This window comes from Prorops nasuta, unplaced genomic scaffold, assembly GCF_024137725.1.
Source record: "Prorops nasuta isolate Cenicafe-Biocafe unplaced genomic scaffold, Cenicafe_Pnas_1.2 PNAS00014, whole genome shotgun sequence".
NCBI lineage: Eukaryota > Metazoa > Arthropoda > Insecta > Hymenoptera > Bethylidae > Prorops > Prorops nasuta.
In genome coordinates this window covers 5,605,460-5,632,599 of record NW_027116811.1, presented here as the reverse complement: position 1 = coordinate 5,632,599, position 27,140 = coordinate 5,605,460, and the positions used below count along the sequence as shown (strand labels likewise).

The window sequence follows — 27,140 nt, the reverse complement described above, 5'->3', positions numbered from 1 at the left end:
TTTCGTGATTGAAAATAAGACCCACGTACATACATGGTAAACGCTATGTGTGTTTGTTTACAGTATACTCCACGAGTCACTAACACAGTCGCACCCGTATGTATGTAGGCCTACTATGCTGGTGTACGTACGCTGAAGAACAAGGCAACAAACTGCAGAGGGTAGTGGGGAAGCCAACTTTATTTACTCCGAGTACGCATCTTGTTACAGTTTGCGTTATAATGACCAAAAGAAGCGTTGCAAAATTATGAAAATATTATAAAAGCGTCTCCCCTTTTCACGCTCTATTCAATGATGCCACCCAAGTTGTTGGTGCATTTTTACTTTGCTCGAAATAAATAGCAGAATGAACGAGTCAGTGACGCTTGAAGACCTGAAATTACGGCAAAACGCGGGACAATGGTACAGGCGTATTTCTCAATAGAATTTCATGAGACTAGTCATAGCTAAAGCCATTCTTCATGTAGATTGTCCTAAAGAGCTCGCATTTTCGATAAAGCTTATAGTTTTCCAATTATGAACGATTGAAGATGAACATGCGCAACAGCTGATCTAAGCGAGAGAGGAAATATGTATTTGTGCGCCGTGCAACTTCAATCGTTCATAGCTGAAAAACTATAAGCTTTATCGAAAATGCGAGCTCTTTAGGACAATCTACATGAAAAATGGCTTTAATTATGACTAGTCTCATCAAATTCTGTTGAAAAATACGATTGTACCATTGTCCCGCGTTTCGCCGTATGTCTTATATTTCAAGCATTACGAAATCTCCTTTTCTACAATTTTATTTCAAAATGATATTTGCTTTTTTAGCAATTTCATTATATCGGTAAGATGAAATGTTCTCAACATTATTTTAGCAGTATTTATATATGTATAGCTACAGATAGGGGAATAGCGTAAATATGAGAGGGAAGCTTCGCAGTAAGGTTCGATGCTAGAGTGGGGGAACACGTTAGCGTGAGCCGCGAGAGGGGAGGAAGCCTAGCTTCCTTCCTAAAAATGTTTGCTTTTCGTCCACCTCAGAAACGCGGGACAATGGTATGTACGGCTCTATTTCTCAACCGATTTCAATGTTTTTGGGCATGTTGGAATCGTTAGGTCTGGCACCTCGTCATAAAGAAGCCCGATTTTTCAATTTGTTTTGCGTTTAAATATTATTAATACAAATTTTTAAACAATTTTATTTTTTTTACGTTTTTTGGAAAATACGGCTTTATTTATGACACGGGGCGAATCCTAACGATTCCAACAAGCCAAAAGACATTGAAAACGGTCGAAAAATAGCGCTGGACAATTCTCTCTCGTTTTTCGTTCCGTAATGTTGGCTACAGAGGGCAGTCCTTAGAACGCAACCATTATACTTCATTCGCTCGATCGAACTGGACTTGGAGTCTGGGGGGAGTGACGTTACTGACGTGACGTCCCTAGACCCTTATTCGGGAGGGGTTAGGAGGACTGGAGGAGTTAGGTCTAGGACATACTACATAGTATATATGTATGTATGTATACTGCAAACTACAAGTAAGTAGTAACAACTACCAAGGCACCAAGCGGCAATCTGCCGCAAGGTTGCCAAGTGTAGTACTTTCGGTACTACCGTAGTACCCAAAAGCGACATATCCTATAGCGTAGTACTATTTTGGGTACTACGCTATAGTCGCTGCTGATACTACTGGTCGGCGGAAATACGTCAGAGAGTAGAGACTGTAGAGGGGCTGCAATATAGACAATATGTCAAAATACATAATGCATGGTCCGTGAGCCAAGACAAATGTTAGTATTATTGTATCGTAGTACATGCCACAAGTTATAAAGTAATATAAAGAAATAATGAGTAAGTGACAGTTTTAATCTTACTTGACAGCTGATATACTGATGGTATAAGTGAATAAATAAAGTGAAGAAATTTGTAAAATGTACATAAAAATAATTTTTAAAAGTATATAAAGGACTTAACATTTTAGATAAGTATAACAATAAATTTTATAATATAAAATGTAAGATATAAATATTTTGTGGTACTTTGTGGGATTTTATTTCAGATTAAATTATAGTAATGTGTTTACAATGTCACTGTGCTGAGGATGGAGCTATGCGGATTTTCAAAATTAAAATAAAGGAATAGACTAAACATAATGTGGTTATTGTGTCATCGTTGAGATTCAAACTATGTTAATTGAGACGGATAATAAAATGAACGAGTGAAAAAACTGAGTAAATACAATAATAAATAAAGAAGCTGACAAATTAGATATATAATATAAAATGTAAGATATTTTATAGTACTTTCTGGGATTTTATTTCAGATTAAATTATAGTAATGTGTTTACTATGTCACTACTGAGGATGGAGCTATGTGGATTGAACATTAAAATGAAAGGAATAGATTCACCATATTATGGTTACTGTGTCATCGCTGAGGATCAAACTGTGTTAATTGAGATGAATATTAAAATAAACAAGTCAACACATTGGGTAAATACGATACAAATAAAGAAGCTGGCTGATTACATTTATAATTTAAAATGTAAGATTTTATATAGTACTTTTTGGGATTTTGTTTCAGATTAAATTATAGTGAAGTGTTTACTATGTCAATGCTGAGAATGGAGATATGTGGATTGAACATTAAAACAAAAAGAATAGATTCACCATAATGTTGTTTCTGTGTCATCGCTGAGGATCAAACTGTGATAATTGAGATGAATATTAAAATAAAGAAGCTGACAGATTAGATATATAATATAACATGTAAGATATTTTACAGTACTTTGTGAGATTTTATTTAAAGTTAATATATGTAAAATAAAATTTTTGTTTTCTTTTTACAATTGTATCTATATTAATTACTATATGTTGCAATCTCTTAAAATTAAGCCTCTGCTTTTATTAGCAAACTAATAGTTCCACACGGCAGTGATGCCAGAATCAAGCTTTTAGCAACAAAAATGAAGATAAGCGCTAGCCAGCAGCAGTATAGAAAATTTAAAGGGAAGCGGTACAAACACAACTATGCCTGGAGAGCATAGGTGTGATTTGGACTTCAGGTAACATTGGCTTTAGAAGAAGAGCGACTACCGCTAACCGTGACATTTTTACGTGTCATCCGTGTGAAGTGGTGCTGCGTTTACCTAATAACTCAAAGCAAATAAAAATGCTTTTCCTAAATTGATTTTTAATTTTGATAAAATAGTCAAATGTAGCCATTAATTAATTAGATTTGGTAATAAATACAGAAAATGCGTTTTATTATAACAAATGAGTTGAGGTAAAATAAACTCAATGTTTTTATATTAATCTGTTAACAAATGCATTTTTTTATTTATTATTGAGTCCAATAAATTAATGGTTATTAAAAAAAAAATTCCTTGTAATGAAAAAAAAATGAAAAAATTTTAAACTTCACCAAGACTCGAACACGAGCCCACCGCATGACAAACGGCAACCTTCCCGCCTGCGCTACAGCGCTCACTTGATGTAACAAGAGCAAAACAGCCTTTTAAAGACTGACTACAATTCTTTCACTAACTCGTCATAAACGATAAAGAATTAGCTGCAATAATAAATACATTTATCTCCACAGAATTATTGCACTAAATTTATTATGTTTTTAATTTGAAGCATATATTTTACATGAAGATACGATACTTTAAGGGTGTTCATGCAATACTCTAAATACAAAACTATTCATATGCTCGTTTATCATAGTTATTCGACTACATATAACAAATATTATAATATTACTTAATTAATTTATGATAGTTGAGCATATGAATAGTTTTGTATATAGAGTACTGAATGGTTACCCTTAAATTATCATATCTTCATGCAAAATGTATGCTTCAAATTAAAAACAATAAATTTAGTGCAATAATGCTATGTAGATAAATGTATTTATTATTACAGCTAATTCTTGATCATTTATGACGAATTAATAAAAGAATTGTAGTCACTCTTTAAAAAGGCTGTTTTGCTCTTGGTAAATCATGTGAGCCCTGTAGCGCAGGCGGTAAGGTTGCCGTTTCTTATTCGGTGGGCTCGGGTACGAGTCTTGGTGAAGTTTAAAATTTTTTCATTTTTTTTTTCATTACAAAGAATTTTTTTTAATAACCATTAACTTATTGGACTCAATAATAAATGAAAAATGCATTTGTTAACAAATTAATATAAAAACATTGAGTTTATTTTACCTCAACTCATTTGTTATAATAAAACGCATTTTTTGTATTTATTACCAAATCTAATTAATTAATGGCTACATTTGACCATTTTATCAAAATTAAAAATCAATTTAGGAAAAGCATTTTTATTTTATTTATTCACTTATACCATAAGTACATCAGCTGTCAGATAGATCAAAGCTGTCACTACTCCTTATTTCTTTATTACACTTTATTTTTCCGTATAATAAACATTTGTCTTCATTCACGCCGTTCACGGTGACAGGCTGTGAATATAATATATATAATTTTTGATATATTACGTTCTGCATTTAAGATGGCTACTGGCGTATTTCCGCTGGCAGTATACTTTGTGCAGTCTGCATTCCTTATATCAAAATTCACTTACTATAGAGCGTAGTACTATTCAAGATGGCGGACTTGGCAACCTTGATCTGCCGCAGCTTGCAACGCTATCTGTGGATTCTAAAAAATCTAGAACTAAAACGTGGGGGCCATATTTAATAAACTCTTTTGAAGGCTCCTAAAGAAGCCTGATCCACGTTTTTCATGTTGACAGGTACTGATTTACATAAGTCATTTTTCTTCTTTTCAAAATCATAAAAAATATTCCTTTACTTATTAAAGTACCTACAGAATTATATTTAATTAGTGTTTTCTAGTCAAAATCTCTTATGTTACATCAATGCTGGGTGCATACTAAGAGGTTAGAAATCCTCGGTTTTTTATATTTTCCAGCTATAAAGTTTTGGAAAATTCTTGCATTTTTAAATTTTCTTGCCTTAATGTCTGTACCTTAATTTTGGTTCACAAAAATAATACAATTCTTAATTAAACACCAAGCATTATTGTAACATACGTTTCTATAATTAGATTGAAACATCTTTAGAATTGCAATACTTTAGATAAAATATAGTTATAACAATTTTGTGCTCCATTTCTGTCTATTTGATTGATTGAGAAATGTCTAAAACAACAGCAATTTTCTGTAATTAATTGTTTTAATTTTAGGTGAAACAGCTAATTATCATGCCTCCTAAAAAATCTATGGAAGAAACTGATCGCTTAACCAGAATAGCTATTGTAAATTCTGATAAATGTAAACCAAAAAGGTGCAGACAAGAATGCAAGCGCTCTTGTCCTGTAGTGCGAATGGGAAAGCTTTGTATAGAAGTTTCTCCAAATAGCAAAATAGCAGCAATTTCTGAAGAATTGTGCATTGGATGTGGTATTTGTGTTAAGGTAACTATATAATTTTAGTTCTCAGTAATTTCAGAAATTATTGAAGTTTACTTATTTCATTTTCAGAAATGTCCTTTTGAAGCCATATCTATTATTAATCTGCCTAGTAATCTAGAGAAAGAAACAACTCACCGTTATTCTAAAAATTCTTTTAAATTACATAGGCTTCCAATTCCTAGACCAGGTGAAGTTTTGGGTTTAGTTGGCACTAATGGAATTGGTAAATCTACAGCTTTAAAGATTTTGGCTGGCAAGCAAAAGCCAAATTTAGGTCGTTTTATTGATCCTCCAGATTGGACAGAGATCTTGAGTCATTTTAGAGGTAGTGAGTTGCAGAACTATTTTACAAAAATTTTGGAGGATGATTTGAAAGCTCTGATCAAGCCACAGTATGTGGATCAAATTCCAAAAGCTGTAAAAGGTACAGTACAGCAACTGCTAGACAAGAAAGATGAATGCAACAATCAAATTGAGATTTGCCAAATGTTGGATCTCATGCATATAAGAGATAGAGGAATTGAAGCTCTCTCGGGAGGGGAGCTCCAAAGATTCGCGTGTGCAATGGTTTGCATTCAAAATGGCGATATTTTTATGTTTGATGAGCCCTCATCATATTTAGATGTTAAACAACGGTTAAATGCTGCTGTAACTATCCGGTCTTTGATCCACCCAGACAAGTAAGTTCATAACTAATCTTGGCTAGTAAATATAAAGAGGTTTAATTAAATAAATATTTTAGGTTTATCATAGTGGTAGAGCATGATTTATCAGTTCTGGATTATCTGTCAGATTTCATTTGCTGCCTTTATGGAGTTCCTGGTGCTTATGGTGTAGTAACTATGCCTTTTTCGGTACGAGAAGGTATTAATATTTTTTTGGATGGTTTCGTACCAACTGAAAATTTAAGATTCCGCGAAGAATCTTTAGTTTTTAAGGTAGCAGAAAGTGCCACAGAAGAAGAGGTGAAACGTATGAATCATTATGAGTACCCAGCGATGGTAAAAACCATGGGCTCTTTCTCTTTACATGTAGAGAAAGGCCAATTCACAGATTCAGAGATTCTTGTACTGTTGGGAGAGAATGGAACAGGAAAAACTACATTCATCAGAATGTTGGCTGGAAATCTTCCTCCAGATGATGGCTCAGGGAACATTCCCCAACTCCATATCAGTTACAAACCACAAAAGATTAGTCCAAAGTCACAAGGGATCGTGAGACAATTATTGCATGAAAAAATTAGGGATGCCTATGTCCATCCTCAATTTGTCACTGATGTAATGAAGCCTTTAAAGATTGACGATATCATGGACCAGGAGGTGCAAAATTTGTCAGGAGGAGAGCTGCAGCGGGTTGCTCTGGCTCTTTGTTTAGGAAAACCTGCTGATGTATATTTGATTGATGAACCTTCTGCTTATTTGGACTCTGAACAACGTTTAGTTGCTGCAAAAGTCATTAAAAGGTGAGCAAGAAATAAGTCAGTAATTAAATCATAGATTTGATTAAATTATTTCTTTTCTTTAGGTTCATTTTGCACGCAAAGAAAACTGGATTCGTAGTTGAGCACGATTTTATCATGGCAACTTATTTAGCTGATCGTGTGATCGTATTCTCTGGTACTCCATCATTAGATACTACCGCTCATAGTCCTCAATCATTGTTAAACGGAATGAACAGATTTTTGGAATTACTGGGAATAACGTTCAGGAGAGATCCTAACAATTTCAGACCTCGAATTAATAAAAATCAATCGGTGAAAGTACGTTTAATTATTATTACTTGTGAACAAATTCGAAAACACATCATTTCACTTCATTCATTCTTTTAGGATTTGGAGCAGAAGAGAGCAGGACAATATTTCTTCCTTGAAGAATAAAGAGCACATTTATAAGAGATTCGACGGCAGGGATACTATGATAATTTTTTTCTTAAATTTATACATATTAAATGCTGGGACTAGATTTATATCGTCGGATTTATATGCATAATCTTGATTCATTGGTGGAAAATATGACGATTCCTTTTCTCTGGTGAATTCAATTTGCGCATAAAATGCTCAATATTATTCATCAACTCCACATTTCATATAGTTTTTTTATAAATAATGGTGGCGATATTGTATTTATAAAAATACGTTTTATGTATTAATGCGTTATGCGTTAATATTTTTTGCATATTAATTTGTATGTCTGCTATGTCACAATCTGTAATAAACGTGATAACGAAAATTAATCATTCTTTTCTTTTATTAAAAGTTCAATTTTTCAAATTTCAGGAAAATATAAATTATGCTTTCCCTTCGGACATAAAAGTAAATAAAAAAAAACATTAATGTCAACAAACTACGTATTTTATTCATGTGACGTCATATGACGTGGTTGTGGACATTTATACATATACTATGTTATGGCTGCGTTCCGTTATTACTGCCAGTAGTACAGTATGTACACCTCTAGTAACAGTGACGTCATTACAGTATTACCATTCAACCAATTCAACCCCCCGTGGACTTCCGCGGACCCGCGGACTAGCGCTACCTTCAGGTACTTCGTACCACTTCGTTACATATGTACAACTACCTCCATAAACGGACGTTATTTGTTTTGTTAACTTGAGTTTAACAAATTAAACCTCGGTTAAAGGGTTTGGTTGAAACGGCCCTGACCCAGGTTACCCTGGTGCTGGAGGGCCTAGTGGTATTTCCCCACACAAGTCAGCTGATATTTGTGAGGTTAAAATTGATCACCAACAACATTTATAAAAAATTCTGAAACGTTGAATTGACGTTCATTTTTTACTATCGCCTTAAATTTTTTTCCTAATGCCATTTATAGATTTGTTTGTTTGCAGTAGTTAAATAGTTAAACATGAAGCAACAAACAAGCGAAGCAAAATTTTCTCCTACTGGAGAGGCAGACGAATGTTTATTTGAGTACCTGCATGCTGAAATAATTAATTATGCACTCGGACAGTTCGATATACATAAGGTACGTAATAAAATAATTATTGTTTTATAGGAAGTACTATTTTAAAATTAATTATCATGCAGGGTGGGGAGGAAGATCTATCCCGGTTGGAATGGATGGGCTTCACAGTTGGTTACAGGATAATTGAACGTTTAACTAGAGAATGGACTCGTTTCAAGGATGAATTAGATATGATAAAATTCATATGTACAGATTTCTGGACAAGCCTCTTTCACAAGCAGATTGATAATCTTCGAACAAATCATCATGGTATTTATGTTCTACAAGATAACGCATTTAGATTATTGGATAAAGTGGGATCAAATAATAGTAAACAATATGTTGAGCAGAGTCCACGTTTATTAGCTTTCACATGTGGACTTTTAAGGGGGAGCTTGTCTAATTTAGGTATTGTAAGTACAGTAAATGCAGAAGTGTCAAATCTACCAAGTTGCAAATTTAATGTACAAGTACAGAGAATATAATTGTTTACTGAAGATTATAAAAAGGTTATGAAAATGATTATAAAATACATTAAAACCTGAATAAATATTAACATGATTATACCTGTTCAAGAAAATCTCTAATAAAATTATATTGTAGGATTGTGTGAAAAATGATCTATTTAACCCTTTATAGCCCCAGGAGTGGTCAATATATCGACTACTAATAAAAATAGTGACTTTACAGACCACGTTCATTATGCATACAATCAAATTTTGGAAGAAAAGAATTGATTTCAATCAATAATTTCCTATCCATAAAAGCTTAAACAGCTCCGTTTGAGGCAGCATGTTTGCTAAAGTTATTAGCATTATTGATAAAATTGTAAACATCTTGCTGATTAATAGTTCCCACTGCAACACCATCTTCATTCAAAACAACTGCAAAGTGTTCCTTCTCGAGAATCAGAGACAAAATTCCGAGGTGGGCATCATTATGTACTTTTAGAAATTGTTTATCAATAGCTTTCTCTGCATTTTCATCTGGCTTTAAAGTGCCAAATATTAATTTGTGTGTTAAATTATTTAAGGTAATAGTTCCTTTAACTTTATTATGATCGTCGGTAATTATTAACGGAGTTAATGGCTTGTTTTGGAGAGTATTGAGAGCTTCTTGGCAAGATGCTGTTTTACTGAATATCTGTGGTTCATGGAAAGTTAATTCAGTGATCAGAATGTTCCACCACCACTTTTTTGTATGCTCTTCTTTTTCCTAAAAAAACAATTATATTATGACCTTCACCAATTCAATAGTAATTTTTTGTTTTATTGAATTATCTTTTACCAAGAAACCTCTCACTTCCATCCATGTGTCGGACACAAATTTGGTCATGTAATTACGAAGTCCATCTGGTAGCAAAACTACCACTCTTTTATCAGCAGGCAAATCCTTAGCAAGCTTTACAGCTACTGAAAGAGCAGCTCCACTGCTTCCTCCACAAAGTAAACCTTCCTGATTTATAAGCATTCTAGCTGCATTCAATGATTCATTATCATTTGATTTTATCCAAGAATCAATCACACCATGACTTAACACAGTTGGCATAAAATCATATCTATAAATAAAGTATTTTATATTAAAGATAAACAGTTTATTTACTCTTTGTCTAAATATTTACCCAATCCCTTCTACTTCATAGAAAACTGCTTCCGTCATGTTATAATCTTCTGGATGGGCAAGGATGCTTCCTTCAGGATCCACTCCAATAATTTTAACTCCGGGTGACAATTCCTTTAATTTTCTTCCAATTCCAGTTATGGTTCCTCCAGTTCCAGCTCCTACAATTACATAATCGACCTTGCCTTCACATTGCTTCCAGATTTCCATTGCAGTGTGATCATAATGGGCCAATGGGTTCCCCGAATTAGTATACTGAAAAATATAATTGGTAGGGTACTTAAAGTGTGGCACAATAATTTGTTAATAATTTACCTGATCAAGAATAATACTGTTTGGTATTTCTTTTTGTAATTTCTGTGAAACACTAATATGACTTTCTGGACTATCCCAGGCAGCCTCTGTGGGTGTTCTAACAATTTTAGCCCCAAGAGCTTGTAGAGTATATAATTTTTCATTGGACATTTTCTCTGGCATTACAATAATGCATTTATATCCCTTCACAGCAGAGGCTAATGCCAACCCTATTCCAGTATTGCCACTGGTAGGTTCAATTATTGTGAATCCTGGTTTTAACAATCCTTTTTCTTCGGCATCTTGGATCATTCTATAAGCTATCCTATCCTTTACAGATCCTCCAGGATTGAAAAATTCACATTTGGCAACTATTGGTATTATAATTAATTAAAATTAAAATAAATACTGATAGAGTTAAAACTGTGATATAATTCTTAAACTCACGCATTTCACATTTTATCCCATAATTTTTGGGAATATTATTCAATCGTACCATGGGGGTTTGTCCAATTGAATGTAAGATATCCGGTAATACTTTTGATTGATCAAATATCCTATGAACATAACAAACTATTACAAAGTAATACTGAGTTACAATACACCTCTTTATAATAAATTACTTTTCTCATATGCTAGAGTTCTTTTTACACTATAGTAATGTGTGTGTATATTAAAAAATAATTACTCTTTTTCTCTTTGGGTGTGAGGCGAATCAATTGCATTTGCCTTCCATGTGCAGCGGCTTGGACGATCTGGTCTTAATAATTCCATTATATTGTTTTAAAAAGTACAATAGTTGTAATTTATACAAATAAGTTTAATAAAAATGTATTAATTCATATAAAAATTAGGGTTATATATTAATTACAAATTAATCAATAACCTATACGGGTATTTCACTGTTCCTGTATTAGTAGTTGTTAACAGTACGTAATTATTTTAGTTAAGTTTCCAATTATCTATTATACAAAATACTGTTTGTTATTATTTAAAGTAGAAAGAATTTCGTATTTTCGGTAACCGTCCAGCAAAACAGCCGTTAGAGGAATGACATTGAACCGATGGCGATATCGCCACGCGGCTTATATTGACATAAATAAAAAAAGAGGGAAATTCCCTAGAACGTAAATAAGTATTTTAAAAAAACATTTAATTGCATGAGAAAATATATTTACATGGAAAATACATTTAAAAGCTTATTTTCTGAAATGTCTTAAGTATACAATTAATGCTAAAATGATTACTTCTAATATTATAATTAATATTAGGACAAATTTGTTAGTTAATACTCTTATTCGCATGGTATTTAAAATTCTTCTTGTCCTATCAAGTTCCTGGTCAGTTTCAGAAAGTCTATGCTTAGCATTTAGTAATCGTTCCCTTTGTCCTCCTAATTCATTGATTACTTCAGTTCCAATCTGCTCAGTTTCTGATGCTATTGCTTGTGATCTCTGCAACGACTGGGAGCCACGCTCCAATACTGCATTGCTTTCTAACAATGTTTGCCGATGTTCAGCATTCCAATCAATACCAAAACTCATTTTCCTTAATTAATCTCAAAAGTAGAAACAACAAAGTATTGGATAGCTTGTTTACCCCAGTATTAGGCTTAAAAATTCAGCTTCGTTAACTGAAAATAAAATTTATATGCTTAATACTAATCCATAATTACTGGTTTTTTTTAAACAATATATTTTACTAAATCCATCAGCATTTATGTCAAATTCTCTAATCATAGCTTCCATTTCCTCATGGGTTAAATTACAATCTAGTTTCTCATTAAAACATTTCAAATCTTCCAAGTTAATCATGTTGTTGCTAGAATTATTAACAAAGTAATTGAACACAGTCTTAGCCTCATCCAAAGGACTGAAATATTTCAATTTTTCCAAGGCAAGGAAATAGAAATCATTGTAAGAGATTTTGTTATTATTGATTTTGTCATAGATTCTAATACTGGATACAACAAATGATTTTTTAACGATGATTCCCAGTGCTCTAAATGCAGCTTTCATTTCATGACGATCAAGATACCCATCTTTGTCACAGTCCATTAAATTAAAAACTTCTTGTATTTGTTTTTTAAAGTCATCTGATATTTGCGTAAACTTCGTAATGTTGGAACACATAGCTGGTGTAATAACAATTTACCTTAAAGATATTAGTTCATTATCATCTTGTTTTTATAGAGTATTATCATAGAACGGTATCGTTATTATTCTGCCCCTTTGCAAGTTTTATCAGCAATAACAATGAAGATTATTGTGCATGGTTGTTAAAAATATGACATTACATTTATAAGGAAAACAAAAAAAATGACCGTCTCTCAATTTTGTCAGCGCACGCGCACTGTAGCTTGTTAATACGTCACTTGTGACTTGGTATGTATTACAACGCCTCATCACGTCCAATCACGTCTGCCTGTGATACTAGAATTGGCTTTTTTGCAGCCAACAAAACAATTCTGAATGGAAGGAGACATAGTACATATGTACATACATACATACACACTACAAATAAGCATATATCTACATGAGACACAATCGTGTTTGTATTTTGAATGTAAAACAGAGACAATTCTGGTATTAGTCTATTAGCGTGGCTGTGTCCAACCAAACTATTCCAGTGTCCAGTCCGTCCAGTCAGTAGATAGTATGGTTAGGGGTTAGGTTGTAGGAGTTTAGTCTTACATGGTCTTAGACTTTTATCCCTTGCGCTTATTACAAAGTTACATAAAGAAAAACAATCGTATTAGGAATTCTAAATTTCCACAATTTGTGATTAGAGTGTCCAGTTACTCTAGTTCCAACTTCCATTAGAATGATAGTAATTTCTAAAAATCCAGCGTACCAAAATGTACATATGTACATACATACATACTTCCATCGTGGAAATTCTAGGGGATTTTTGTTTTTAGGGAACCTTATAGTTGTATACATACATATGTATTATGTAGGGAGCAATGGGGAGCAATAGAATTAAAAGTTTATAATTTATTATTTGAAAAAAAATTCATCAGTTTTTACACTGTAAAAAATTTAAATAAAGGGAGAAATTAAATAATACGTGTCATTATATAGGTAGAAAAAAAATTTGGCGGGTGTTTTGAGTCTGGAAAATTCGGAACGAATTTTCCTAATTTTACTACAAACTAACTACGAACAAAGGAATCAGTTTGGCCAATTGGAATGAAAATTCCCTGGAAAGTTGACTGCTAGGCTAGCAACGGAAACTTTGATCTTTGTGCTAATTTATACATATATGCATTTCCTGCACACATAAAAAACATACACACAAAGTATTTATTATTGAATGTCAGAAAATGTAGTTTTGAATTTGGAGTGTCAGTTTTTACATAAGGAAACGTTATTTGATTTTCGCTTCATAATTAATTGATTAACCGCAAACTGGACAGGATTGCATATACACAACTATTTTCTGAGTAGTTGAAATTTTAAGACGCTAAAAATGTTCACGGAATAATTCAATGTTTGATAATGAAAACCTGTGGTATATCGCTAATTGTAGTTGTTCGAAATAAGTATTTGAGATGCAAGATTATTCTGTGATTTGGCATTTTTGGAAAATGTTTTTTAATTTAATAGTCACATTTTCTCAATAAATTAAGTCTTTCGAGACAGTTATTACCCTTTTTAATACTTTAGTTTTTCAATGTATCACTCGTCATTGATATCTGTGGCTGATTCATATGTATATCGAAGCTGTAACAACTCATAAATATCCGATAAAAAATATGTATGTACACAATCTGTCTATTTCCTGTTTCTCTACCATGCTATTAATTGTATTTTTTACACAGGAATAAGTCAGTTGAGAACCTTCTCATATCTAGTCACGATGTAATTACCAGTATCAATTCAACGGGTCTGCCAAGTCAGAACTCGTCTCCTAATTTAGGAAATGGTTTTCCCATGGAAAGCACTGAGGAAATATTAAACTCTGATCGAATAAGTCCTGTTTCCAGCCCTAACTTATCACCTAAGCCAAGTCCTAAATCTCGAGGAAAAAGGGATTATTCAAGGGTTAATTCCGATACCAGTAAGGAATCTTATCGTGATAAGTCTAATAAATCTGATAAACTTGATAAACTTGATAAATTTGATGACAGTCAGAGTCAGGTAAAATAGTATTTCTGCTAAATATGTCCATCAAAAAAAACATTGTTTTTGTTATAATGTCTTCTGTAGGATTTAAATCGATCATCTGATTCTGCCGAACCCAGTAGAAGTGTGACTGATGGAAAAAAGGAAGCAAGGGCTGCAGAGAGAAGCAAGAAAAAGTCATGGTATAACGTTCTTTATCCCACATACAAATCTAGATCTGAGGACTTTAAAAGAATTTTTAAAGATGTTCCAGATGATGAAAGATTAGTAGTAGGTGGGTCAAATCTTGTAATTTAAATTTTATCCTGTAAATATCCTTCTTTAATTTTTATAGTCCACTACCCTCCTTTGTTCTGTCAAAAATCATCCAAAAATATCCTTTTTGCAGTAAGTTTCCATACATCCTTTTCTTATATTCCCAAACTCAACATTAACAAATAAATTCATATAATATGTGTAATGATTTATAGATTACTCTTGTGCACTTCAACGTGAGATTTTGGTGCATGGCAGGCTCTACGTATCACAAAATTATCTGTGCTTCTATGCAAATATTTTTCTGTGGGAAACATTAGTATGCCTAAGATGGAAAGAAGTAACATCAATGACTAAGGAAAAAACAGCACTTGTCATTCCAAATGCTATTCAAATATGTACAGGAACTGATAAATTTTTCCTTACATCTTTTGGATCGAGGGATAAAACTTATTTGATGCTATTTCGTGTCTGGCAAAATGCCCTGATTGGTCAGGTACATTTTCTATATAAACACTTGCCTACCTATCAAGGTCACTAAATTCTATGAATAGGAGAAAAGAATAACATTTGATTTGTAAATTAAATTTTTCAGCCAATGAGCATGTCTGAGATGTGGCAGCTAGTACACACTTGTTATGGAGACGAGTTAGGTTTAACATCTGATGACGAGGATTACGTGCCTCCGTCAACGGAAATTGAAAAACTTTCAACCAGACTCTCTGCGGAATCCTTTTCCGAGGTAGGCGAAGAAATGGTTTAAAGTATATTCGAATATATAGAAAAGTATAAATAATAAGAATAATTTATAGCCAGAACCATGCAATGTGGAGAACTTAGGGCCCAGCATGGAGTCTGTGGAATTTGATCAACAGATTGGCCCACCAGTAAAGTCCGATACCGTCATCGACCCGACAGATTTAAGTGACACAACTGAGAGTGAAGCTGAGAAACACATGTGTTAGTATAAATATTATATATATTCCATTATTTTATGAATTAATGTTTCATTAAATGAATGATTATATTTTCTAGTGAAAGGCAATCTTAGGTGCCCATTAATTTGTACCTCAGCGCACGAAGGCAAGCTCATAGCAAAAGCAACTTTGCCTATTCACATTGATCAATTATTTACTCTCTTGTTTACCAATTCCAAGTTCTTTTTGGATTTTCATACTGCCCGGAAAACTACTGGTAAGTATTCACCCAACAAGCCCTATTAGTTCAATTTTAATTATTTTGCTTTTAGATTTGATACAATCAGCCTGGACCCAGGACAATCAAACAGGGCAAAAGATGCGAACGATTTCTCTAACTGTATCTCTGACTCAAACTATTGGGCCAAGAAGTTCTCAAGTTACGGAAACTCAGGTAATTATAGGATTAGATTAAAAATAATATAATAATACGACTTTGCAGAATTTTACGTGAATTTTTATTGTTGTTTTTCATAGATCATGTTACCCTGCAGCAGGCCTGGCTATCTTTATTGTATTAATGTGGAAACTGTAAATGCAGGCATTCCTTATGCCGATTCTTTTAGCGTGCTTAGTCATTATTGTATGAACAGTATTTCTGAAAACGAAACAAGTCTAGAGATCTTCTGCCAGATCAAGTACAAGAAGAGCGTTTGGGGTTTTGTGAAAAGTATGTTTTATAAAGAGTCATTGGAAACTTGTTGACTTAATTATTCGTTTTTCAACAGATGTGATAGAGAAGAATTGCTGGGCTGGTCTGGAGGATTATTTTAATAGTTTAATAAAGGCCCTAAGTGTGGAGTGCGAAGAAGGCAACGCAAGTGGAGGATTAAAGAGAAAGACGAAGAGAAGACGACGCGGTGTAGTTGCTGGTGTTGTTCTGCAGTCGCATTCCCCGGACCACGTATCTACCAAACCACAATCTTCCATAGCTGATATTCCACTTATTCATAAAAATATCTCTGGTTAGATTATCTACAATTTTTTTTGGATTAATATCATAAGAGAAACAGAAAACTTCATTATTGATTTAAATTACAGTTCCTGGTGCTAAAGGTGATGCTAACATGATAGTGAGCTGGGTGTTATTAATTGCAGTTTTATGTCTCATGGTAATAAATGGTTTGTTGTATTATAAATTATGGGGACTGGAAGAAGCTGCTGCATATACCATCATGGATCTACATGTTTTAAAGTACGTGAGAAGGAAGATATTTTTTCTTTTTTTTCGATTCAAATATATAAGGAGTTAATTTACGTAAATTTTTACAGGAATACTCCAAAAACGGAGGAAGACTGGATCAATCTGCTGCAACAACAAGAAAGTTTACATAATGTAGAGATGAAAAAATGGCAAAGGGTTTTGCATACAGCAGCACAGTTGCTCAGACAGGTAAGTGTTTTCATTACTTAATTTCGTTAGAAACTTCTGTAATAAATTTTAATATTATTATTTTTATTGCAGACAGAAGAGTCTTTAACCGAATTACAAATGAGTATTCATCCAACAACAACGGAAAAGTTATTTTCGGTACTTAAATTAAATCTACAATCGCCAAGCTCACGCTCGGATGAACAGGTTAAAACGGAATTGTAATTGTAATAATTGAAAAATCACGTAAGGAAGATAATTTCGCTGAAAAATTGACAGAAACCCCTTCTTGATTCTTGACATTTAAAACATTTTTAAGCACTACCATGTTCAATTAATTTGCAAGTAAAATTATGCTGCAAATTACACAATTTATAGATGCTCTAAAACTTGTAGTTACACTATGTAAAAATGATAATCGTTGAATTTTTCCATTAGGATTGTTAAATATGTATAGAAAATTATGTATAAATTTTCTTTATACGTGAAATATGTAAAGTAGTTGAATCATGAATGTGAAAGTGATAGACAATTTTAGACGAAACTTCCAGTTCTTGCACAATGCCCTTTGGATGATGAATTAATTAATGACTACTTAGCAGAAGCTATTTCTGTTGTGAGGCTCAAAAGTATCATTTCTGTGTAATTTTATTTTACATTGTATTATTAAAATGTGCATACAAGACTCTTTTGTGTTTTCTTGTAAATTATTAGTACAGACACCGAACTTTCCAATCTTAAAGCGAAAAGAGATAAAATGCAGGTAGTATGAAATAAAATTAATTATATATATTTTTTTTAATTAATTTGAAAGAAAATAGATACATCACATCTATTTGTCCTCGGGCTTATTGAATACGAGTGTGTAACCACATTTTCCACAGTAGTGCCTGTCTTCCATGGCTGCCATGAAAACACCAGCTCCACATTGTTCAGTGGGACATTCCCTTCTCAATCTGTGGATCTTACCATTTTCGTCGACCTGAAATATCAATAGAATAAAAATTGGTTAACAGATTTAAATCAATTCACTTATCATCATCATTTACCTTATAGAATTTTAGCACAGCTAGCTTGACCTTCTTCTTCTTGTGCTTGATCTTTTTGGGTGTAGAATAATTCTTCTTCTTGCGCTTTTTGGCACCACCACGAAGTCGGAGAACCAAGTGTAGGGTAGATTCCTTCTGGATATTATAATCATCAAGGGTCCTGCTATCTTCCAACTGTTTACCAGCAAAGATCAAACGCTGCTGTTCAGGTGGAATGCCTGTAAAAAAAAGTAGTTAATTATTTTCCCTTTACTATTTTGTTTATTATAAGAAATATCTTTTCCTTACCTTCTTTATCTTGGATCTTGGCTTTGACATTTTCAATAGTATCAGAAGCTTCGACCTCAAGTGTGATGGTCTTGCCAGTAAGTGTTTTCACAAAGATCTGCATGATGAATTAGTCTGCAAAAATAAAAAATCAATTACTTTACTTTAAATTTTTTTAGAGAAATTTAGAAACTAGGTTAAAGGACTATACTGAGACAATAAAAAAAAAATGCACATGGCATAGTTTATACAAGTTTTATTATAGACAAAATTGGACCTATTAGCTACAAAATACAAACTGGCAACAGGTATTAAATTAATAAATTATACAAGTAATACAGCATTGATACAACCATCATTTTCTGGATTATTTGTAACTTGTGCAAATTTTCCCCACACTACTTTGCCAGATTGTGTCACCAAACCTAATTCTGAAATATTAACTTCAATAATAGTCCCTTTAGTGATTACTCCTAGGGTTGTGTACATGGGAGAGTTAGGATTTTTTTTAACACCAATTATGGGTAAACAAAACGTAGCTTTTAATTCTGGATGTGTTACATGCGCTTTCTTAAATCTGAGTGCCATGGGTCTGATGAATCTCTCAAACTTAGGTGGTTTTCTTGTAAAGTTTTCACCAACAAATGTGACTTTTGTAACCATCCTTTTCCATGATTTTCTCTTCGACTTTCCAGTCCTCATGATTTTAAAAACTTCAGATTCTGATTGGGCTTTGACTTTAGGTATTGGTACATCCCATTTTCCAACTTTCTCCTTTCGTTTCTGTTTAATCATATTCGACAAAACTTTAGCTCGTTTTGTAACATCACGATCCAGCAAATATACTGGCAAAGCCCCCTCCTCGGGTGTCTCGGCCTTTTGTTTGTTTTTCTTTTCCTCATGAGCCTGGATCCTTCTTTTCATCTGAATCTTCTCATTTCGCCTTTCCTTATTAAATATCTTTGCTTTGATACCACGAAGCGTGCGTGCTTTCTTTGATCTCTCATGGGGTTCTCTAGCCTCTCGTTTTCTTTTTCTTTCTTCATAATCCAATCTACGGCCATACAACTTGCGGTGCCTCTCAATATACTCGTTCTGTGGCATTGTGACTGAGTCGTGTTACTACGTGTCAGTCTGTAAAAATGAAAGAAAATATTTAGTCTGCCAAATATTAGAAAAAACTTTAATATCATTTTTTTTCAAGTGTATGATTCTCCCACATAAAAACAACTTACCTTTCTATAAATTCCTGCCAAATCTGCCCGTACACAAATAATTTTTGAGAAACGTTTGAAAATACGCGAATATAAACAAAACAAAATAAACCAAAAATTTCGTGCAATCTCCTTTTACCTGTTTATGACAGAAATATTTTCTACATAAAACTCGTGATAAGAATAGAATTGAACTTATTCACGCATCAATTTGCAAGAATGTTAATACCGCGATACTCGACCACGTTTACACAAGGTGCGCCATGTGTCAGGAAAATAAATCTCCTAACCAACTAAAACACTACATTTTGATCAATAAAAATTGAACAAATTTTTCTCTAACTATTTTCAACGTTTATACATAAAAGAGGCAGCGAGCTTAAAGCTATTTTTGTAAAATTAACAGCATACCATATTAACTTACCTTCAGCTACGCCATGCAGACACGGAAAGAGCAACCAATGAAAATGTCTCTACTAGAGAAACTAACCATTCGATAAAACCGGAAATGTCCACTCCCATCAAACGGAGAGCGTAGGAATTAAATACCGTCCGATAAGGCGCCAATTTCAAATCTCCACTCCTATATTTTCAACTTTTCAACCCCCCTTTCTCCTTTTTGCGTCGAAACAAAAAAAATATATTTAAATAAACAATTTCAGACCTATAACCTTTCTTGAAAGTTAAATTGTGAGGAAAATTGACGTTAAAAAAAAGAGAAAAAATTCTAGTGTAAACGTGCATAAAAAGAGTTGTCCTATTTGGTCTGATTTTTCTAACGAATTAGCATTATTAATTTCTAAAGTTAAAAGAAAAACATGGCTTGTTACGAATATATGAAGGAAGCACATCTTTCGGATAGATCAGGGTCGGGTGTAGCTAAGGCCATTGGAAATTGGGGCTTTTCCAATAGGGTCTCCAATGAGGGCTATGAGCTTCAACGTTTGAAGTGTCTTTTCGCAAAGATGGATTGCTTGTAAGAGAAAATTGATTTTGGCCGATGATTTGCGAATGATTTCATTATATAAAAATTTCATGAATTTTAGACGAACAGAGCCCAAGCCACCTTTGTGCGTTAAATACAGTTGTAAGAATGATCCTGAGGCTTGGTACGTTAAGCCCAGTCCACACGAGTGCAAACCATCTTGGACCATACCGGAAAAACGACCATTTATCACATACAGCTCCACCCACAGTATAATCTTGGCTTCTAACCTAAATTTTGTCGGTTCGGATCTCATTTATCCCATTCCGGAAAGAAGCTATATGAAGCATGGGGTAAAAAATACTCTAAATATATATATATATATATAGAGAGAGAGAGAGAGAGAGACCGGTGCATACCAAGCAATGACAATGAGATGAGAATAAGTATTTGTATACATGTATACTATTAGACAAACTATGGGTTAATTTTCGCACTTTTTAGGGTGTCTTTATGTGTATACGTATACAATCACACATTGACCTTAGTTGTCTATTGCATTTCCTGCACAACTCTATTATTTTCTTGAATGATATATTTTAAAACATAACCTCTCTATCTTTATCCTGCAGACTGACAAATGGTACAAGAGAGGGCCTGACTGTTGTCCCCAGCCAAGTTGCCTTGCTCCCCAGTGTCCCAGGCCATGCGGGCCATGCGGACCATGCGGACCATGCGGTTAACATAAATGATAATAATAAAATATAGATTGTAACCGAACTATATATGTTGAAATGATAACAATAAACAATGCAACAGACCAAAAACAATTGAATCAGTCTCTTCTCTACCATGAGCATGGCGTGACGTGATCTGTTTTGGAAAGATAAAAAATTTGGAAATTCCTCTTTTCGGTTCTGAAACTTTAAAATTTTTCGTCTTAATTTCTTTACCATTAATCTCAAAATGTCTGAAACAGTGACCGTAAATCCGTCGGAAATAATTTGTGGTCTCAAAGCAGCCGTAACTGCTTTGGAATGGTTAGTTTGATTTCTTCTCGAATAACGATGTATACATATAAGTTTATATACTAAGAAAAGTATTTTTCGCTTTTAAGCCATCACAATATGGAAATGATGAAACAACTGGAGAGACCGAAGCCGCCATCGATGTATCTCATGGTCCCTGTTAAAGAACAATATCCAAGGTCAACAGGGTCAAAGAAAATAGAAACCAAACAAAAATACGAAACTCAGAGTCCTGGGGCTTCCAAAGAAACTAAAAAAAGGAAAATACACGATATCAAATCTGTGCGTCTCATCTGCAGGATTTAATTACTTTATGCATTATAATTATTCAAATTTATGTTTATTAAATTGAATCTCTTTTCTGATGTTATCATGTAGATCGAAAGGGACATAAAATTCCCGGAATTGCGAGCAGGCGTCCTTTATACGAGGTGTAATTGCGTCTACAGGGATGGCCTGCAGGATGCTTGTCGTCTATCAAACTGCAAGAATGACCGGCCTAAATGTCTGACTCAACCTTGGCCAAAATGCAAAATATCAAAATATCTCTCCTACAAGTATCCCGACCAATTCCCCATGTCCTAACAGTAAATTATAAAAATATGCGAAAAAAATCGAAAATTCAATAAATCTATATAAATATTGTAAAAAGCATAAACTATAATAATAAATTTTATATACTTTGCAACATACATTGCCTACTATATATTTATATGCGTGTTAAAAAAAAAAAAGATCGTGGATAAAAAAAAAGAGGAAGAAAACAAAAGATCATTCATAACACACCAAGCAAATTTCAGTGAGAGATCCGTGAAAATCCAATAAAAAGTTTCGGACTTTGATAAAAACAGGAAAATTATGCGTCCATTATAGGGGCCAAGCGAAATATGTAAAAGTGCAAAAAAAGGATCTCGCTGACTAAATTCTCCGTATTCAAATTATATTTATCATATAAAAGATGCCTTGTGACGGGAAAAATGCCAATTGCGATAGGAGACGCGAATTGCTCTCTCAGCTAAAATGTCTCATCAGTTCTATGGACCGAAAGTGAGAAAAAGAAGTTAAAATACCTGAAGCAAAAAAAGTATCAATTACCCCGTGTTTATATCTTATTTTTACGACCTTTAGAAAACCCTGCGAATGGGACGAGCCACCCTGTCCCCCTCCGAACTGTTGTCCAGTGGATTGCTGCGAATACCCGTGTTGTGTAAGTTTGAAAAAAATGTATGCCAAAGAAACTGCTAAAAATGAAGGATTTTTGAAAATTTCAGTTTCCCCTGAAGAGATGCGCAAGTTTTGAAGTGCGAGGCAGCATTTTCTATCATTGCGAGTGCATAAAACGAAATGGACTACAGGACAGGTGCATGAGATGGGATTGTATGGGCAGACCGGAATGCATGACGAAATTGTATCCAGTTTGCGGGCCCGGAAGAGCAGCTCTGCTGAAACTGACTGATCTTGGAGACCTAGAGGTGGCGTTACGGAAGTTCTATTGCGCGGATAAGGCAAGAGAGGGCGCACTGGCCGCTTACTGCAGATTATCCTGCGATAAGGCATGCAGAAGATCACCATGCGACTTGCCATCACCGTGCTCACCATGCTTACCGGCGTTGCCATGTTCGCCGTGTGCATTACCGTGCCCAGGACCACTGCCGTGCCTACCTTGTCCCCCATCATGTTTCCCCTGTCCAGGAATAGCGTCATGTCCAGTGACTCGTGTCTGCTGCTCCGAGCCCAACCCAGCCCTTTGTTATCCAAATCCGTGCGATCCCTGTTATCCATGTTCTCCATGTGGACCATGTCCTCCTTGTGGTCCTTGTGGACCGTGCGGACCTTGTGGACCGTGCGGACCGTGTGGGCCATGCGGACCGTGTGGGCCATGCGGACCTTGTGGACCGTGTGGACCGTGCGGACCGTGTGGGCCATGCGGACCGTGTGAGCCTTGCGGACCGTGTGGGCCTTGCGGACCGTGTGGACCGTGCGGACCGTGTGGGCCGTGTGAACCTTGTGGTCCATGTGGACCGTGTGGGCCATGTGGACCATGTTTCCCCTGTTCCCCCTGTTCTCCATGTGATCCTTGTTCTCCTTGCGGCCCATGTCCTCCACGTGCTCTGTGTGCTCCATGTGATCCCTGTCCCCCATGTGGTCCATGTAGTCCATGTGATCCATGCCCACCATGCGGACCTTGCTCTCCGTGTGGACCATGTCCTCCATGTGGACCATGTCTTCCTTGTGGACCGTGTCTTCCTTGTGGACCTTGCCCTCCGTGTGGACCATGTCCTCCATGTGGACCATGTCTTCCTTGTGGACCCTGCCCTCCGTGCGGACCGTGTGGACCATGTGGACCATGTCTTCCTTGTGGACCCTGCCCTCCGTGTGGACCGTGTGGACCATGTGGACCATGTCCTCCCTGTTCACCCTGTCCACCATGTTCACCTTGCCCACCATGTGCACCATGTTTGCCATGCTCTCCATGCTATCCATGTCCTCCGCCATGTCCACCCCCTTGTCCTCCAAGACAAACTTATATTTCTTGCTTCCCCTGTTCTCCATGTAATCCTTGTGCTATACCTTCTCCGTGCTACGTCCCCTGTTGCCCATCTTGTTGATAAATTATTTGTTTAATAAATCTGTTTTGGTTAAATTCTGTTCTTGCTCTTGTTCTTTTTCAACCTTTTAAAATTAATTCGAGCAATCGATTTCTCGCGCCATAGATGGCGCTATGAAATCTTTCACGTTGTCAATTTTGACATTGCATAACCTCAAAGTTTTAATAGCTAACATGATAACATAGTCTTTCAACAATTGGATCAATGATTTTTTAATTCTTCTTATTTACATGAGGAGGATTTGGAAAAGATGTCCGAGCATCAAAATATAATAGATAAGTTAATTAATTGGGATTTGACAGATGAGCCTTTGGCTCCATTGACAGACTTACAAAGAAGTTGCTTGAGAAATTTGGAGGAGGAGTTGACTGTTTCCGATGAAGCTTTCCAGGATAGTTGTGAGCCTACAAAAACTTCTAATGAAGGTAGCGAATCTGAGATTGTCAAGATCGAAAAGTACCAAGACCTTCTTTATTATTACAACAGTTTGGAAAAAAAATACTACAACTCCATAGATATCAAGTATATCCAATATCTTGATAAACTAAAAGAGAGAAGAGAGGAATGTCATGGCTTATGTTTACAAATCGAAGAGGCTTTAGATGATTTTTCTACCCTGTTCAAGCAATATGCTGAGGTATCTGGAAGAACGACCTCTCTCCATAAAGCTAGTGAGCAATTGATATCAGATCAAAGGAAACTAAATTCAATGGTTGATGAAATATCAAAATTATTACAATACTTTAAAGAAGTAGATTCAATAATGGAGAAACTCGAAGCCCCTACTTTATCTGTTAATAGTGAAATGTTTTTTACAATATTGGATAAAATTGAAACTAATATTGATTTTATGCAGAATAATACTTCTTATAAAGAGAGCGCTGTTTATTTGGTAAAGTATAAGCATTGTCAATCAAAGGCAATTAGTTTAATACAGTATTACATCTTTGACTTATTTACCAAGACAACTCAAAGTATTTTAAATCTCAGTGGCATGGATGGAAATAATGAAAATGTTGATGCTGCTTTGGCTTTGTTTTATGGTAGGTTCCAGACAATTTTATGTAAGGTGAAACCAGTGATAGAGCAGGTAGAAGCCAAGTCCTACAAAAGGCAGGAGTATGATAGTCTTTTACTGGAGTGTCATCAACATTATTGGAATCAGAGAGCTCTCGTTTTGGGTCCTAGTATTCAGAAGTCTTTGCAAGCTGTAAAGGAAAGATATAATGGAGACCACTGCAGTTTAGTTCGACATTCCTGTGCATTGCTCCTACATGCAACAATCGACGAGCATAGATTATTTTATCAATTCTTCACAAAACCTTCCACTGCTCTTACAGCTTATTTGGAGAGCCTGTGCACTTTATTGTATGATGTTTTAAGGCCTTTTATAATTCATATAAATCATCTGGAAACGTTAGCTGAAATTTGCTGTATATTAAGAATAGAAATGTTAGATGAGCATGTTCATAATAATTTTGGACCACTAGAGGGCTTTGGAAATATTTGTCTTCAACTTTTACACGACGTCCAAGAAAGATTAGTATTCCGAGCTCATTTATATTTGCAATCTGATGTCTTAAATTATAATCCATCTCCTGGTGATTTGGCATATCCAGAAAAATTAAAAATGATGGAAGATATTGCGGAGTCTATCAGAGAAGAAGCGAGGAAAGCAAGAATAAAGAGGATATCCGTCTGTTCCAGCGATAATGGATCATTGGAGACAGTTTCTAGAAATCACATCGTAATTGATTCAATCTATCAGAAATCGCATATGGGCAATTCTCCAGCCGATCTTCACGGTATGTGGTACCCTACCGTTAGGAGAACTTTGGTCTGTTTGTCAAGACTCTACAGATGCGTGGACAGATCTGTTTTCCAGTCCCTTAGCCAAGAAGCCATTGCACTCTGCGTTCATAGTATAGAGAAAGCTAGAGATCAAATAGAAATCAAGTCCAGTCCATTGGATGCCGAGCTCTTTCAGATAAAACATTTGTTGATCCTTAGAGAACAAATTGCTCCATTTCAGGTAGACTTTACAATTAAACAATATAGTCTGGATTTCTCTAAGGTAAAGACAGCCGCTTTTGGATTACTAGAAAAGAGTTCTAGACTTTTTACATTATCCAATAATGCTTTACTAGAATTTTTGTTGGAAGGAGCACCACAGATGAAGGAGCAGCTGATCGACTCCAGGAAACACGTGGATAGCAAATTAAAGTCTGCTTGTCAAAAATTGATACAGCAGGCAACCAATTTATTGATAAGTCCATTAATGAAAATGATGGAAAGGGAGGTCGAAATTGAGAAGCCTCAGGAGCACGTTTATGGTGGACCTGAAGAAGTTTCTGCAGTCATCAGTGCCGTTCTTCGTACTATTAAATTAAAACTTCCAAACATTCAGCAGTCTATGCAATTATATTTGGCCAACAAGGAGACAGAATTTATTTTATTCAGACCAATTAAAAATAATGTGGTAGCCACTTTTACTCAGCTTTATCAGGTTCTGAGCAAACATTACAAAGATGAAGAGCTTCTTCTTATAGCCTGTCCACTACCAGAACAAATTTCGATTATGCTGAGCTCCACGATCTTAGCGCAGGAAAAACAACCAGTGAAGCAGGCCAGAGAATCTGTGAGTTTTGAAAATCTTGTGGAAAGCGCGACCACAAAAACCACCGAAATCGAAGAAGAAAATAATTCCATAACTAACAAAACCGTGGTAAATTAACAATGTGATCGTGTATATTTATTGAAAGATTTTTTATATAATATAAAACTGGCTAAAGAGATTGTGTAAGATATGAGGGGAATGTAATTTTTGTTGTACACAAAATATTTACGAGTTTAATAAAATTTCTTATTTAAATTCTTATGGAAATTTTGAAACACTTTGGTTAAAATTTTAGACATTAATAGATTTTTGTAGAATAAATGTATAGTTGTTATTTTATTAATTTTTGCTTGTTAAACCATTGCTTTTTTTCTTAAGCTTCCTTTTTATTTTGAAT

General features: G+C 34.7%; 11 protein-coding genes across 15 annotated transcripts; 7 read left to right on the top strand and 4 right to left on the bottom strand.

Annotated features, from left to right (window-relative positions):
- The first annotated feature begins 4,622 nt into the window (after positions 1-4,622).
- Positions 4,623-7,649, top strand: pix (ATP-binding cassette sub-family E member 1 pix). The gene is made up of 6 exons (XM_066734983.1): positions 4,623-4,743; positions 5,196-5,426; positions 5,493-6,103; positions 6,166-6,885; positions 6,948-7,182; positions 7,252-7,649. The coding sequence occupies exons 2-6, from the start codon at positions 5,214-5,216 to the stop codon at positions 7,297-7,299; spliced, it is 1,827 nt and encodes a 608-aa protein (XP_066591080.1). The 5' UTR covers positions 4,623-4,743; positions 5,196-5,213; the 3' UTR covers positions 7,300-7,649.
- A 271-nt stretch (positions 7,650-7,920) lies between these two features.
- Trs33 (trafficking protein particle complex subunit Trs33) lies at positions 7,921-8,994 on the top strand. Of its 3 annotated transcripts, none has more exons than XM_066735723.1 (3): positions 7,921-8,154; positions 8,277-8,410; positions 8,473-8,994. In XM_066735723.1, the coding sequence occupies exons 2-3, from the start codon at positions 8,291-8,293 to the stop codon at positions 8,872-8,874; spliced, it is 522 nt and encodes a 173-aa protein (XP_066591820.1). In that variant the 5' UTR covers positions 7,921-8,154; positions 8,277-8,290; the 3' UTR covers positions 8,875-8,994. The 3 variants fall into 3 exon arrangements, with proteins under 3 accessions (XP_066591820.1, XP_066591818.1, XP_066591817.1); XM_066735721.1 differs by having other exon boundaries at positions 8,274-8,410; XM_066735720.1 differs by having other exon boundaries at positions 7,921-8,410.
- On the bottom strand, positions 8,834-11,389 carry Cbs (Cystathionine beta-synthase). Of its 2 annotated transcripts, XM_066735718.1 has the most exons (7): positions 11,190-11,388; positions 10,992-11,063; positions 10,751-10,860; positions 10,325-10,674; positions 10,011-10,264; positions 9,677-9,947; positions 8,834-9,604 (listed from the first exon to the last, which is right to left on the bottom strand). In XM_066735718.1, exons 3-7 carry the CDS (start codon positions 10,800-10,802, stop codon positions 9,158-9,160), a joined length of 1,374 nt encoding a protein of 457 aa, XP_066591815.1. In that variant the 5' UTR covers positions 10,803-10,860; positions 10,992-11,063; positions 11,190-11,388; the 3' UTR covers positions 8,834-9,157. The 2 variants fall into 2 exon arrangements, with proteins under 2 accessions (XP_066591815.1, XP_066591814.1); XM_066735717.1 differs by having other exon boundaries at positions 10,992-11,389.
- LOC136778718 (uncharacterized) lies at positions 11,227-12,448 on the bottom strand. Its single transcript, XM_066735814.1, has 4 exons — positions 11,979-12,448; positions 11,903-11,936; positions 11,596-11,851; positions 11,227-11,265 (listed from the first exon to the last, which is right to left on the bottom strand). The coding sequence occupies exons 1-4, from the start codon at positions 12,433-12,435 to the stop codon at positions 11,227-11,229; spliced, it is 786 nt and encodes a 261-aa protein (XP_066591911.1). The 5' UTR covers positions 12,436-12,448.
- Positions 12,449-13,462: 1,014 nt separating this feature from the next.
- On the top strand, positions 13,463-17,670 carry LOC136778654 (protein Aster-B-like). Its single transcript, XM_066735716.1, has 13 exons — positions 13,463-14,062; positions 14,127-14,445; positions 14,515-14,704; positions 14,901-15,181; positions 15,281-15,427; positions 15,498-15,645; positions 15,721-15,879; positions 15,935-16,056; positions 16,140-16,332; positions 16,391-16,627; positions 16,704-16,857; positions 16,935-17,055; positions 17,128-17,670. The coding sequence occupies exons 1-13, from the start codon at positions 14,016-14,018 to the stop codon at positions 17,257-17,259; spliced, it is 2,250 nt and encodes a 749-aa protein (XP_066591813.1). The 5' UTR covers positions 13,463-14,015; the 3' UTR covers positions 17,260-17,670.
- A 147-nt stretch (positions 17,671-17,817) lies between these two features.
- On the bottom strand, positions 17,818-20,028 carry RpS27A (ribosomal protein S27A). Of its 2 annotated transcripts, none has more exons than XM_066735724.1 (4): positions 19,989-20,028; positions 18,372-18,485; positions 18,084-18,301; positions 17,818-18,016 (listed from the first exon to the last, which is right to left on the bottom strand). In XM_066735724.1, exons 2-4 carry the CDS (start codon positions 18,472-18,474, stop codon positions 17,867-17,869), a joined length of 471 nt encoding a protein of 156 aa, XP_066591821.1. In that variant the 5' UTR covers positions 18,475-18,485; positions 19,989-20,028; the 3' UTR covers positions 17,818-17,866. The 2 variants fall into 2 exon arrangements, with proteins under 2 accessions (XP_066591821.1, XP_066591822.1); XM_066735725.1 differs by having other exon boundaries at positions 19,976-20,005.
- On the bottom strand, positions 18,591-19,946 carry Ip259 (NSA2 ribosome biogenesis factor-like IP259). Its single transcript, XM_066735719.1, has 2 exons — positions 19,586-19,946; positions 18,591-19,484 (listed from the first exon to the last, which is right to left on the bottom strand). Exon 2 carries the CDS (start codon positions 19,452-19,454, stop codon positions 18,675-18,677), a length of 780 nt encoding a protein of 259 aa, XP_066591816.1. The 5' UTR covers positions 19,455-19,484; positions 19,586-19,946; the 3' UTR covers positions 18,591-18,674.
- Positions 20,029-20,382: 354 nt separating the features above from the next.
- Positions 20,383-21,316, top strand: LOC136778717 (uncharacterized). The gene is made up of 3 exons (XM_066735813.1): positions 20,383-20,540; positions 20,611-20,842; positions 21,122-21,316. Exons 1-3 carry the CDS (start codon positions 20,383-20,385, stop codon positions 21,230-21,232), a joined length of 501 nt encoding a protein of 166 aa, XP_066591910.1. The 3' UTR covers positions 21,233-21,316.
- Positions 21,299-22,195, top strand: LOC136778480 (uncharacterized). The gene is made up of 3 exons (XM_066735336.1): positions 21,299-21,529; positions 21,607-21,799; positions 21,896-22,195. The coding sequence occupies exons 1-3, from the start codon at positions 21,456-21,458 to the stop codon at positions 22,100-22,102; spliced, it is 474 nt and encodes a 157-aa protein (XP_066591433.1). The 5' UTR covers positions 21,299-21,455; the 3' UTR covers positions 22,103-22,195.
- Positions 22,196-22,435: 240 nt separating this feature from the next.
- Positions 22,436-24,172, top strand: LOC136778275 (uncharacterized). Its single transcript, XM_066734969.1, has 3 exons — positions 22,436-22,564; positions 22,646-22,724; positions 22,789-24,172. The coding sequence occupies exons 1-3, from the start codon at positions 22,476-22,478 to the stop codon at positions 24,124-24,126; spliced, it is 1,506 nt and encodes a 501-aa protein (XP_066591066.1). The 5' UTR covers positions 22,436-22,475; the 3' UTR covers positions 24,127-24,172.
- A 12-nt stretch (positions 24,173-24,184) lies between these two features.
- Cog3 (conserved oligomeric Golgi complex subunit 3) lies at positions 24,185-27,095 on the top strand. Its single transcript, XM_066734968.1, has one exon. The coding sequence runs from the start codon at positions 24,377-24,379 to the stop codon at positions 26,858-26,860; it is 2,484 nt and encodes an 827-aa protein (XP_066591065.1). The 5' UTR covers positions 24,185-24,376; the 3' UTR covers positions 26,861-27,095.
- Positions 27,096-27,140: the final 45 nt, after the last annotated feature.